This window comes from Alosa alosa, chromosome 14 (genome assembly GCF_017589495.1).
Source record: "Alosa alosa isolate M-15738 ecotype Scorff River chromosome 14, AALO_Geno_1.1, whole genome shotgun sequence".
Taxonomy (NCBI): domain Eukaryota; kingdom Metazoa; phylum Chordata; class Actinopteri; order Clupeiformes; family Clupeidae; genus Alosa; species Alosa alosa.
The window spans coordinates 33,061,039-33,075,438 of NC_063202.1; the positions used below are offsets into that span (position 1 = coordinate 33,061,039).

The following is a 14,400-nucleotide window of genomic DNA, read 5'->3' on the forward strand; positions in this document are numbered from 1 at the left end:
TTGTCATATATTTCATTTCCATTCATCACAGAGTTCCCAAAATCACATATAAGGTGTGTTAGAGTGTCTAGTTTCGTAATTTAAAAAAAAGCTAAAAACGTAATATTACGTTTTTGGCACTCAACGCATGGTTTTGGCACTCAATGAGTTAAGAAATACTGCACTACACTACTTCCACCTTGCTAGTGATTTTATTCTCTGAGAATCCTACATCATGGCATGCCTGTTGTCGTCATCTGTCATGTCTGATAGTCTGACACCGAAATAGGCTAATCCAGGAAAGTCTGTGCATATAGGCTACTCGATAAATATTTCTTTGAGGGTGTCATTGTTCATACTTGGGTTTCCGTAGTTAAATGGTGTACTCAAATCAACAATACTCATTACTATGTATAAACTTTTAGATATCTTAAGTTATCCATGTATTTTTATGGAATAATCATTGCAGTGGTAGACATTGGAAGCTTGGCATGTCAGGGCTACCCTAAATTATACACTGCAAAAACGGCTTATCTAATAAAATTTAACTAAGTGTTCTTAATTATATATCAAGATAAAACAATCTAGTTGGTATTGTTTTCAGTATTATGAGACTTACCTAGTGCTTTCCTGTAACACCATTTGACTTAATTTAATAAGAGTTTGATTTATTTGAAGATATCCCATAGTCTCAACATGAAAACAAGCAAATTTCGCTGCCAATGCTGGCTCAGTGTTGTGATACTTCTTATTGATACATTCAAGTGTGAAAATGTAGGGACATGCAGTGAGGTTAGTTAGGTTTGTTTTTCACATTAACTCTCCAGCCTTTGAATACTTGAAAGAGACCCTATGGTTTAGGAAAGGGTTCATAAGGCAAAAAACAACATATTTTTGGCCTCAAAAATACTTGGATGTGACTTGAAGGAAGCATGTGTTAGCCTTTATGGTAATTTGCCTGAATCTTACTTAAGGTGGAATAAGGAGCAAGGACACTGATGCCATTGTAATTAAAAATAGCTTCAATTAGATAGTTTCTCCCCCATACATATTTCCCATGTAAAAGACTTTTTCAAATCAAGTCAAGTTAGTTTATTTGCACATTATAGCACATTTCACATAGACATGGAATGCAACCCACTCATTGACACAAAAGACAAAAGATGCTGGATGCAGCGTACCCGCGACACCAAGACATAAACAAAGAAATGTATGCGTTTATGTATTTTGCAAGCTAACCTTTGTTGAAACAGAATGCTGACCCTGGATGTGTGATTGATCAGCAAAGCAGGAGCAGAACCTTCATAGTAATCAGAGATGCTGACGACTGTTGAGTGATCCAAGATATTGACATCAACAAGGAGGCCTCCATACTAAAGAGAGAACAAATATGAATTGTGTGTCATAATGGTCAGAGATGTGACCCTACTCAATGATATCTTACTATAGTCAAATTAAAGGGACTGAAGTCAGAACAAAGCTAACAAGTTACATTGTCAAATTCAAAATGTACCACAATGCAGGAAGTAGACAGACTAGTTGGGGATTTGTACTCGTGAATGATTGTGAAGTGTGGGCCCAAAAATAAAATCTATTCTCATTCTGGACTGCCATCTCCTTCCATTTTCTTCCCTTACCTTCAGCCTCTCACAATCTGACGCACTTGGTCAGAATCAGCTATTCTGATCATACTCCTTTCCTGATCCTTTTCAAGCTGTGCCAGCATGTCCGCATTGCTTGTTTACAGTGCAATTGCTTTACAGTGAGGCAAACAATCAGTAGCGGTGGCAACCACCTAAAGTCTATGGCAAGCTACTAGCAGATATTTGCAGAGGTCCAGGCAGAAAGACTTATGTTATAAGACACTTGTATATGCCATATACTCTAGAAGAAAGAGCTTTGTTTTTCTGTGTCATCATTCAATACATTCATCACCATTTCCTCACCTCATCTATACTGATCAGAGTGCCATTGTCCTGTTTGTTGAAGTAGAAAGACTTAGAAGTGATTTCAGATCCCACCACTCTAACACAGAGTTTATTGGTGGTCAGCTCTGGCCAAAGCGGTATACACTGAGGACACATACAATAACAAGTTTAAACCTGATAATATGAAGTCAAAAAGGATATTATACAGCATCAAAGCATAACAATATCATATCACATTATAATAGCTTCAAATTAATTTTGCTAGAACAGAGTTATGTAACAGGGTGGTTGGTTGGTCGAGCAGGGTGCCCCATCCACTTTTACTTGACCTGCATAGTTTGGAGGGATAAATCTGCAAGAAATTGGTGGCGCTCTCACACATCACAAATGTACATAAAAATGTGCCGGTGTTGGGGAAGGGGGTCCTAGTCTTTACCAAGTCATCTTTGGCAGAGGTGAAATGGTAAACTGACATACTTGTCATTATCCGGGTGGACCATCGCCCCTTGTCGCCAATATGATTTAATCCATAAATTAAACGCAGTCAGTAATTGTACACATTTTCAAGCCCATAACATTTTCGGTCACATTCAGCAGTCATGTCCTCACAATCCACTAGCTGCTCATTCCGTGAGTCTCTGTAGGCAGCCCAGGTTCCGAAAACTGGAAACAAAGTGGGGGGAGCCTGTCCTCCAAACAGACCCCCTGTGTGGAGTTTCTTTGGGAATCCTGAGGGGAGGGGTGAGCTACCCCCCTGGTGTGTTTCGTTTGGTCAATATAGTGTACGTTGTTTTGGAAAAAAAGCGTCTGCTAATAAATTTAAATATGAACATAAACATAAACAAATGTGACTTCCTGCACAATCGCTGAGTGCACCTTTAACTGGAAGACTGATAAAGCAGGGGCAGTGCACTGGTTCATTGACACAGGGCTGGCCCAATTATGGTGTTCTGTGTCTTTGTCATCTTGGTCTCAGGTCTGAGTGAGATTGAGTTTGCATCCCTAACAAAAAATTGCATCTGTGCCTCTGACAATAACACTGCATTCATGCAGGAATGCGGCTTCACAAATGGAGTGATTATCTAGAAGGAGAGGTCTGCTTACAGTAGCTAACAAAGGAGCTCTACAAGCCACCTGAGTAAACTGCTATACTGTACAATGAAAGATTCAGCAGCAGAAAACTGGTGCATAGCTATCCAGAAATCTCATCTAGAAACGTGTATGTCTGAGGTGAGCTACAGCTCTTACTCATGTTCCAAATGGGATATGCCTTCACCTTGTTAAGCCCAGCGGAGTCAACTAGCGCATGCACAAGTTAGTTTGGCGTGTCATGTGCATGCATAGTGAAAGTCTCATTGATTGAAGAGAAGTGTACAAACTACATTCCACTTGTCCCCCTCATTCAGAACACCGTAGTGACTCCAAACTGAGTGCCTTGTTTTGAAGATTGCTTTTTGTGTTCCTGAGTGAAAACAAAATGACTGACCAATACATCAGATATGTTAAAGAAAGATGGTGGTGTCTGACCCAACTAGGATATGATAAAAATGAAAACAAAGATCTAGATTTTTCTTTTTAGTAAACTCTGTGTACACAAACTATGGGCCTCATTCTTACAGAAATTTGTTCATAGCATAGCAAGCATGTGTCATATACGGTAATGAAATTGTCTTGCTCATGTAGTGTACAATATAAGGTAGAAATAAAAACTGGTGCCTCAGCCTGAAATTGTGTGCACACGGCCCTGCAGTATCATGCCCTTTTATGGAGATTGACAGGGCGTTTACCTATGCCAATTAAGAACGATTGGCACACCCTGTCAACTTGGGATTCAGCACGAAACTGCAAACAATTCTGAGGTTTAAGAACACCTTTGTGAATATGCTGAAGAAAACTGTTTAGGTGAACCCTTCAAACTGGCAAGTTTCATCAAAATCGGTGATGTAGCATGTATCACCCCCGCCTGGTCCTCTGATGGACACACTCTTAAGAAAAAGATAACAGTGCTAACTTGGAGGCACCAGTCTTGATACCGCCTGACACACTAGCGAGTCTTTGTCTGAAATTAAGAGGGATTTTTTAGCACAGCCTCGTTTCAGAAATAGTTTGTAAAGCATGAATGTAAATTTGCATTTGTAATTTGTTCATTTACACTTCTATTTAGATAGAGAAACTCTATAAACATAGTTTTCTTGACATTGACATGACAACATAATTAGGAGAGAGCAGCCCTATTCACCTCTTTGGATCCAATGAAATGCCATCGTTTCTTGGAGGATTGGTTCTCACTTGGCATTTCCCCCACCTCTAATTCTAAACAGCTCTGATTGGCCAGCATGTAGAATGGTGTCATGACGACTATTCTGCTCAGATTAAAACTACTCATCTGGATACAAACACCAACCTGCAAAAATCACACATACACAAACACTGAGAAAACAGCATCATTGTGTCACTTATACTAAGGTTAACAAGCTCATATAAATTATAGCAAAGCAAAGTTCTGTGTTCAATTATTTCTTATTGATGGCAGTTGACAGCAATGTTGAAGAAAAAGTGAACAAGTGCCCTGTGATAAAAGTGCTTTAATTAGTTCATGGCAGCAACTGACATCCTAGGGTGTTAAACTATAGTTGAACTTGCATCAATACACCTCCAAATTCAATCCCATTGGTGGTGCTAGAGTGTGCTTGTGGTGCTTGAGGCACAGACATAACACTTGGTGAAAATAATCAGGTGTGCCAAACCTCAAAACGGTATCATATCGGGATGCATAAATTGCTTTCACGCATGAATCCCATTTATGTCTCAGTTAAAAAAAACTTATTGTGTACACACTCATTCTTCTGTAATGATCAAGTAATGGGACTTCATTGTAAACCTTCATCACATATTGTTCACCTCTTCTCTGAATATATGACAACTTTGAACGGAATTTCAAAAACTGTGTGAACAGTGTGCGCACCAATTATTTCTCACCAAACTTAAATAAGCTACATTCATTTATATATTTTATTTGTAAAGCATTCATTAGGCACTGTTTGGCTAACTCTTTTAATCCTTTCTTTCCCTGCCATCTTTGGCCCCTCTGCTTGTCCTCTCCTAACTCTTCAGGATAAACTGTTCTCATGCCTTTCTTGTTTTTAATGATAACTAGAAATGCAATTCCAAGGAATTACCAGTGCATGAAAATTGTGATGTAAAATATCATGTATACTTAAAACCAATGGTGGACCGTGCGTTCAGTGGTTAGGCCTTCAATGATGACTATTTTTTGCCAAAAAATAATAATAGGGGGGCGTTCCGGGGGGGATATCCCCCGAAGATTTTTTTTGCATTTCAGCGTTAAAATGTGCAATTTCCCAGCATTTCACGGTGGGGGGGAAAAGTTTTCTCTTTCTCACGCAAATCTGTTTAGCACTCTAGAATCTTCGTTAGACAAACAAGTAATGTTCCGAGCTGAATTCCGCATTGCTTAGATCTTTATTAGGCGAATAGCACCCGGCCATCATCCTTATCAGCAGCAAAGTGAATAGGCTGTTAGGCTAGGCTACTTATTCATCACCCATATTCATTACAATCTGCTGCCTGCTACTGTCCGGTGAAGACGTGCAATTTAGTCCATGTCATATTGAAAGTGAACACCAAGTGCGCTCAAGTATGGGTTTGTGCAGACTATTTTGAAATATTTAGGCTATCGGTTACTTAACTTATGTTCATGACTTGCACGCACATAGGCTATGGTACTGCCACAGGTCTACAATGATGTGTTCATTTAATAGTTTAATCTGACATCAGCAAACTTGCTTCAGACTGTTTGTAGGGCTCTCCTACTTAGCTGTAGCTTTAACGTTAACGTTACAGTGCTACTGCTACAGTGCTAACTGTTTTAGGTTGTGTTGCTGCTCTGATTACTCAAAAGCTAATGTGGAACTACAGTAGGTTATCCTACAGTGTTTGCCAAACGTATTTATGAGAAAGTGTCTCAACAGAAAATGCTAAGACAATTTCTCAGCACACCACCATGATATTAAACATAAAAGTCAGAAAATGTATTGCCCTATGCTGCTACTACTGCTTGTTGCCTATTTCATAATGTCTGATGGCCACGCCATTGATTTTACCAATAATGTCAGACTGTATAAATAGTCAGACTAATTAACAGGGCAGGAAACCAAGGCAAATGACAATTTTCACATAGATGCCGATCCAGAGAGCTTCACCAAAGCCACATGAACTCACACACAACTTCAAGCTAGCATACAATCTAGCAGTAACCAAGCACTGCGGTTTGCAAGCAGCACAAAAACACTTTTTATATAGAAAAGGGCCAGATTACAAGCATGTATTACAAGTCTATGTTATCAAATAAACATGAAACAAAATTGACCAATTCCTGCATAGGCTACTGACCAGCTACGTGCAGAGCTAGCTGACATTATGTGCATCTTGCTAACATGTAGTCCAGTTGACACTGTAACTTTACATGATATAATTTTGCTTAATGAAGGCTTATCAATATATATTTTTGAAACAAAAAAAAAAGATTCTGAAAGTGTAGTTTCAAAGCTATCCAATGATGTCTCACTCATGGAGATCTGACAATATTTGAATAAGTTGTAGCCATTTTAAAGTATCCACATCTCAAAGCTACAAGCTGAGAAATCAGGGTTTTCAATTTGACTACTTTCTCCCTCAATCCATGGGAGGGGAACACAATGGTCCTCATTTACATGACATTAAGATCAACCCTCCCCCCTGTCACGGTCACTGATTTGTCAGCCTGCAGTGCTAATGACCCATCGAAACTATCTGTAATGGTTTACAGAACCAGCTAGTAGCAATGGATAAAGTAGTCTAAAACAAACATGAGATCACGTTTGCAACACCCAATGCAAGGCACCACGTTGGCAATGGATTTAGCAGGTTTAGCAATGGATAAAATAGTCTAAAACACGAACTAACAAACATGAGACCACGTTTGCAAACCCCTGTTAATTTGAATGTACACACGATAAGGCACCTGCCATCAGTCAAAACAAGACATTCTCGCATTATTCAAATTAATTGCCCACCGAAACTATCTGTAATGGGTTTTGGCTAGTAGCCTATGGTGCCAATAGATAACGACAGTAGGGCTACGTTAGCTAGTAGCAATGGATAAAGTTTCTAACACACAAACTTTATCCCTGTCAAATGTAACTGTGGAAATAGCATCTGATATCTTATCTAGTTCCTCTGCTGCCAGACCGAGAGATTCTTCCTCGTTGTAATTATCTTCGGCTAAGGTCAGCTCTAGGTTAGGGATGTTCTCCAATGTAATGAAGTCGCCTTCATCATCAGATTCAGGTCATCTGCAATGCTGTGCTTTGTCCATCTCCAGTTTTGTTAAAAATGTTAACTATCGCTGCAGTAGCACAATGGATAAGACGTCGGTGTGCGGAGCATATGAATAATTGTCCCAGCATCGCCGATTCGAAACCTGCTTGATGACGTGCCCGCCCGGTCAGGCGATCTCCCTTTAATTTGGGGCAGCTGTGGCCCACTGGTTAGCACTCTGGACTTGTAACCGTCGGGTTGCCGGTTCGAGCCCCGACCAGTGGGCCGCGGCTGAAGTGCCCTTGAGCAAGGCACCTAACCCCTCACTGCTCCCCGAGCGTCGCCGTTGAAGCAGGCAGCTCACTGCGCCGGGATTAGTGTGTGCTTCACCTCACTGTGTGTTCACTGTGTCCTGTTTGTGTTTCACTAATTCACCGATTGGGTTAAATGCAGAGACCAAATTTCCCTCAATAGATCAAAAAAGTATATATACTTATACTTATACTATGTTAGCAATGCTAACATGTTAACTATACTAACCATAGTACTTAGCTATATTAACAGATAATACAGAGATGGTTACTACGGTGAGGATAGGATAGACATGGTGGTTGCATAGCTTAATAAAAGTTACTACTTAGCTAACTTAGCTAATGTTTTCTAGCAGTTTTGCTAAAAATGCTAACTATGTTAACATGCTAACCATGCTACTTAGCTAACTTAGCTAATGGTTTCTAGCAGTTTTGCTAAAAATGCTAACTCTGTTAGCAATGCTAACATGCTAACTAGCTACAGTGGGTAGGAGTCATAGTTGATGACAAGTGTTGACATAGTTGATGACAAGTTAAAAGTTGTTGATAGACAGCTAGTTTAATAGATAGTTTAATGATAGTTAAAAAGTAGACTGTTTAAAAGTTGAATGTATATAGTTTAAAAGTCGAATGTAGATAGTTTAAAAGTTGTTGATAGACAGCTAGTTTAGTAGATAGATAGTTTAATGATAGTTTAAAAGTAGACCATTTAAAAGTTGAATGTAAAAAGTTCAGTAGTTTAACCCTCTAGGCGCCACAGTCGACTTTAGTCGACAAGATGCGGTACTGAATAAAACGGCCGATTTAGTCAAATAGGGTGTCATATTTCGTTCGACCTCCACTCCACTAGATGGCAGACATGTCATACTTCATCCCGAGTCAAAAAAAGGCATACTTTAAACAAAACTTTTGCGCTACAGCTGCAGTGAATCAGTGTGTGCAATACCGGAGCTAGTGTGATAAGTCATAAGTGACATTTTGCTCTGTCTGCCACTCATTGTCTAGCTGTGTGGCATTCTGAAACGTCCTTAAATTCGGGACCATTAGCCTATCGCTGGTTTCAATTAATTTGGGACCTTGCAGTTGGAAGTCCAAAGTAGCCTGGGCTACTCGAAGTGGCAGTTTATTGCACATCATGTTTACGTCTCTTCTGCCTGAGGAGACTAAAGAAGGTCTATATATATATATATTAGGTCTATATATAATATAATAATATAATAATAACACCTATATATATATAATTACATATATAATTAAACACCTATCATATGGTGTGCTTGTGGGGGGTAAAGGGTTAAGGCTGCCAGTCTTGAATGTCTGTGTATAAATTCAAATAATTGCAACATATGCTAAGAACAAGCTAAGGCTGGCTGCTTGGAGTCCGCATCAACGTGGCCTAAGCATTTGTTTAGCCTAGGCATTTGTCAGCAAAGCCTTTATATATCCATCGAAGTATAATAGTATTTCTGATATGTTGCTGATTGGATCATAAACGGCCACAGCAACAAAGGGGAATGACTGACTCTTCTCTAATAACTCTGTTACATGTTATTTTCTATATTTTTGATATGTTGCTGATTGGATCATAAATGGCCACAGCAATGAAGAAAAGTGAAAGTGATTGAAAATGACTGACTGACTATTATTGTGTTACATGCTCCAAATGTAAAGCACTTTGAGCTGCATTCTGTGTATGAAAGGTGCTATACAAATAAAGCTTATTATTATTATTACTATTATTATTATCATTTAGTGAGTCACAAAGCAGCTCTTATGTAGCCTAGCCCTAGGTCCACGTCCACAGAGAAAGATGTAATACAATCAAGGAGAAACAGAATGGGCACCTACACATCCTTGCTGCTTAGCTGAGGGCAACATGATGTATACAATCATAATACTGGCTATTTTACAGATAGAATTAAGAGGTTGTTGACATGATATTTAAAAAATAATACCACAAATGTCCTACCAGGTAGTCCATATTCTTGTCAGGACATCGGACACAGCCATAACTTCCAACAGTGTCAAGAGAGAAGGCATCAGACCAGGAGCTTGTGGACACACTGAGCTGCAACTGCAACATAAGAGGTGAGGAAATTAGTTAACTGTCCACTGTTCTCTAAAGTCTTTTTTAAATTGTATTTCTCGTCTGAAATTCATTGGTAACAGTGGAAGCCAATATAAACATTTTAGACTTTTTGCATTACACCGAGTGGCTACACAAGATCTAACTATTTCATTACTGTTGGTGAAGGTATGTCAAAGCTGTTTCAATGAACTCAAGGAATCTAATGGGTAACATTAGAGAACTGCTCACTTTGTTCTTGCTAAAGAAGTTCTTCTTTTTGAAAGAGAAAAGAATGACATCTCTAAAGTCTGATGGGTGTTTAACACATATGTCCTCAGCACTATACTGCAGCACTCGGGATGTCTTGTTGATGATCCAGTAAGGGCTGAAGATAGAAAGCATCAGATTTCCATTGGTTTTTGATACATGGACATGCAGATCCACTACCAGCTCCTCTGATGTCTGACTGATTAGGCACACAGAGACAAATTCTGCCAGGCTGTCATGTATTTTCATCCTTCCACTCCAGTTTCGGCCCTGATACTTCATCAACATAAATTCCATGATTTCACCAGTGATGCGGGTGTTCAGGACATCAGAAGTGCTTCCCTCAGATATTTCGTAAAATTCTGCTGAGCCCTAAAAAGCACAGATGGTGAGACACACAAGTTAAAATCATAACAGTGATTGAAAAAAACAACCAAGTTATATATGTACACTATAATAATATGAAAAATCTACATCACTACTAACAACAATAATAAACTTTAAATGGTTGGCGTTTGAATGGTTCACTCATGTTGCTTGCAGCGGAAGTTTAACTTTTCAAGCGCAAGCATCAGCCAAATCAGATCGCCTGTATATATATATATTTTTTTTTTTTTATGGATATAAATGTAATTAGTTTTTGCAATTATTTTCAGTTTTACCATATCAGTGGCGGCTGGTGGTTATAAAAATAACGTCGGAAGGAAGGTGCGCTTGATTGGTGTTGGTAGCAGGTGTGATGGTTTGGTCTGAGCTTTAGGTTTGGTCCCCCCAAAAAAAATAAAAGAAGCCACTCAACTCTTTCACCAGCCACTAGAGATCCGATGTGGAAATGTGATATGATTATAGTAACCTAAATAGTCCCGGTAATTGGCATTATTGCAATACGATTAAAAATTTTCTCTAAACCTTTTCATTCTGTGAAAATAAATCATTAAGGCTACATTGACAAACTTTTAACCATGAGCTGTATATTCTCTGATTCTAATATTTACAGATATCTAGGCGATTTAAGCACAGCTCAGTTTTAAGAAATGTTTAAAGCCCAAAGTTGGAGACCATGTTGAATTTTGCTTCAATTTATTTCAAAACTGGATTACTCTGGAACGCCTAATTATCCACAGGAATGCATTACACCTTTGTGTTCGGTAAGGTCTGATTTATTATGATATATGGTGTGTCATGTGTTGCGTGAAGAGTTCGTGAGATATTCCACCGAGACAAATAGATGTGGAGATGGGCACAGAGAATAATGATTGGTGCCTACAGCTACAGTGGGTACTACATTCAATTATACGGCTTCACGCGTGATTCTCACATGACCTCACGCGACATGCAGTCTCATGATAGAACTTGTTATTGTTTTTGAAGGTGTCTGTTTTATTTTTCTATTATTCTATTTTATGAAGAGGCTGTTTTGTTTATGTTTGTTTTACTTTCATTAATGGTTAAGCTCATGAAAATTAAATTTTGACTGCTAAAAACATAATTTTAACACAGTTTTCAGAGGGACAGAAATATCAACAGAGAAAGCAGTGCCCGTCTTCTGTCTGAATATTGCCTACCTGCAATAGGCTATCACTTCCCTGCTTGACACTCCCCCACATTCACATGGAGAAATGTCGCACGTTAACAATGGAGAGAACCTTTCAGAAATTATTTATTGTGCAAATGGGTTAGCAAAACCATAGCTTTTGGTGAACGGAGATGCAGATTATCACCCTAATTAATTTGTTTGTGCAATCTTAATCATCTTAAAGCTGCTTAATTGCGGCAAAAATCACATACAAACACTAAACTAAATTTCTAACTCTGTTACACCCCCCTCCCCTGAATTTCACCAAATTCAAGCAGCAACCAAATGGTACTTCCAAAGGCAAAGAGTACACTACTTTCAAACACTAGACAGAGGGTCACTAATTACAGGACAGCCAACCACAAAGGTATCTAATAAGGATGAAGTGGAAGAAGAGGTGCGCAAACTCTCACACAACCAACCACTGGCAGTAGGGTGCCTTATACACCCCATAAGACCATAAAGCCTTAAACCATAAATGTGCAGCGTAGGCTACCCTAACACCAAGGTAATGTGTGGAATACCACCTATGATTTATCTTTTTTCTGGCCATTCAAACATGATTTTAATTCACATAATTACTAGGTTGTTGCCTTTTCTATCCAGTAGAAAGAAATAGTTCAAAACAGTACAGCAGCAAAATGAGAGAAAGAGCCTACAAGTGCAAACCGAAATGTAGTTTGTGAAGTTATTGGAATGGAAATAAATGTAACCACCTTCAACATACTTTTGAAGACATTTTGTTTCAAATGTGCAACACATGTAGTTCATTTATTAAGGGAGTTTGTCGGTTAGTTAAGAAAGGCTCAGCAAAACGTTAACGAAGTTACCATTGACAAGGCTGGCGGCTAGCATTATTATCATCAAGAGGTGTGCTAACTCGTAGGACTACCTCCGGATTGTTTTGCATTGAGGTGCTACTTCAGACTGTAGAAAGATGCAACTAGAAGAGTGAAAAAGTGGAAAGTCTCATAATTTACAATTGAAAGATTTTTAGTCATATAACTGCTTAAATCCAGCTTGCTTCAAAACAAATAAAAATGTGCAAATGCTGCAAGGTAATGATAGACAACCAGTGTGAAACAAGTTAGATTTTTTCAAAACTTAGAAGCTTAGAATTGGGGGCCAAGCAGCGAAGCTGCGAAGGCACCCATTGTGTTTCTAGGTTTTCCTATTATTAGGGGTCCGAGCAGCGTAGCTGCAGGACCCCTATTGTTTCTGTACCGTTCATTTTTGGCCAAAATTCTGTAAAAGTCATACTGCAGCCTAAACCGTAACTTCAAAACTCTTCAAATTTTCAGGTATGGTTACCAGTACCCCCCTCTACCCATAACCCAAAATTTGGGGTACTGCACCCAAAGGTGGCGCTGTTGGAAAAAAAAGTTAATTATGATAATTTCTCCTTACCAGATTGACCTAGACTCAAAATTCTTTCATAATATTAATCTCTAAACTTAGATGCATCTTTTTGGCCCTGGTCTTATGGTCTAAACATTTTTACTTTTGACACAATTTCATGGAAAAGCCAAACATTATAAAAAGTTTCACACTCTTCAAAACTAATCAAATCTTCACCAAAAAATCTTCTCACAGACAATGTTTAGACCAAGCCTCACAAAAGTTATCGCTCAGAATTTTGATATTTTGTTCCATTTCAGAGATATAGGCCAATAAAGTTAGACCACTTAGGCCATTTGTCCTAGATCACCTATATTCCTATAAACATAAGTCCTAGAAACTTCACATTTTCACAAGTATTGTTACCAGTACCCCCCACTACCCATAACCCAAAATTTGGGTACTGCACCCAAAGGTGGCGCTCTTGTCAAAAATGTTATTTCTCCTTACCAGATTGACCTAGACTCAAAATTCTTTCATCATATTAATCTCTACATTTAGATGCATCTTTTTCACCCTGGTCTTATGCTCTAAAAATGTTTACTTTTGCCACAATTTCAGAGAAAAGCCAAACATCATAAAAAGTTTCACAGGCTTCAAAAATTATCAAATCTTCACCAAAATTCTCACAGACAATGTTTAGACAAAGCCTCACAAAAGTTATCAAAAATATTTGGATATGTTGTTCCATTTCAGAGATATAGACCAATAAAGTTCGACCACTCAGCCCATTTCTCCTATATCACCTATATTCCTATATGAGTACATTTTTTTTCTTTGGAGAACAACCATACAACCATCATTATGTGGATACCATTAACAGTGCACATTTTCAGATCTGTACTCTTTTTTATAAAGCCCTTAATTCTATTGTCAAATGTATGCTAGGAATTTTCTTGATGTTGTGTGTTTGCCAACACACATTTTCACCATGTGAATGTGACTGCCAAATATGTAGGATTGTCAGTGGCTCAGTGGGATAATGCCTAGTGCTGGTGTTTGTTAGGTTGAGAGTTCGAATCCCTGTTAGAGCTTTAGGATTTGTAATTTAAGATTCACACCATTGAACAGCACCTGAATGACATCAGCCAATCAACATTCACACTCATCAGTTGCCAAGAATCAGAATGCCGGGACTATCTATTACATTTAGGGGAACTTCTTTGTTGACTATTTTTCCTTCATCATTACGTCTATCATATTTATATTTCATCCATTAGTGTTCATCTCTACAAATGTCTAATTGCCCCAGAATTTCAAAAAGTTTTCAGGTGTACTCTTTTAGGGAAGCCCTTCATTTTATTGTCAAATGTATGCTTGGAGTTTTTCTTGTTGTGTGTTTACCAATACACATTATTACTATGTGAATGTGACTGGACAACATGTAGGGTTGACAGTGGCTCAGTGGGATAATGCCTTGTACTGGTGATCCTTAGGTTGAGAGTTCAAATCCCACTTGAAGCATTAGTGTTAGAATACTGTTGGGTTGTGGATGTCAGCATACTACAATAAAATGCTGTACGGTTGTGAAGGTTAGCACACTATAACATTACA

At 38.5% G+C, this 14,400-nt stretch overlaps 1 protein-coding gene across 1 annotated transcript in view; it reads right to left on the reverse strand.

Moving 5' to 3' along the window:
• Nucleotides 1–14,400, reverse strand: part of vps13c (vacuolar protein sorting 13 homolog C) — a 382,259-nt gene that overhangs the window by 105,573 nt on the left and 262,286 nt on the right. Inside the window, 5 exon segments of the mRNA XM_048262721.1 lie at nucleotides 1,219–1,352; nucleotides 1,926–2,051; nucleotides 4,147–4,311; nucleotides 9,507–9,611; nucleotides 9,855–10,244. Of these exon segments, the coding sequence (XP_048118678.1) occupies nucleotides 1,219–1,352; nucleotides 1,926–2,051; nucleotides 4,147–4,311; nucleotides 9,507–9,611; nucleotides 9,855–10,244 (920 nt within the window).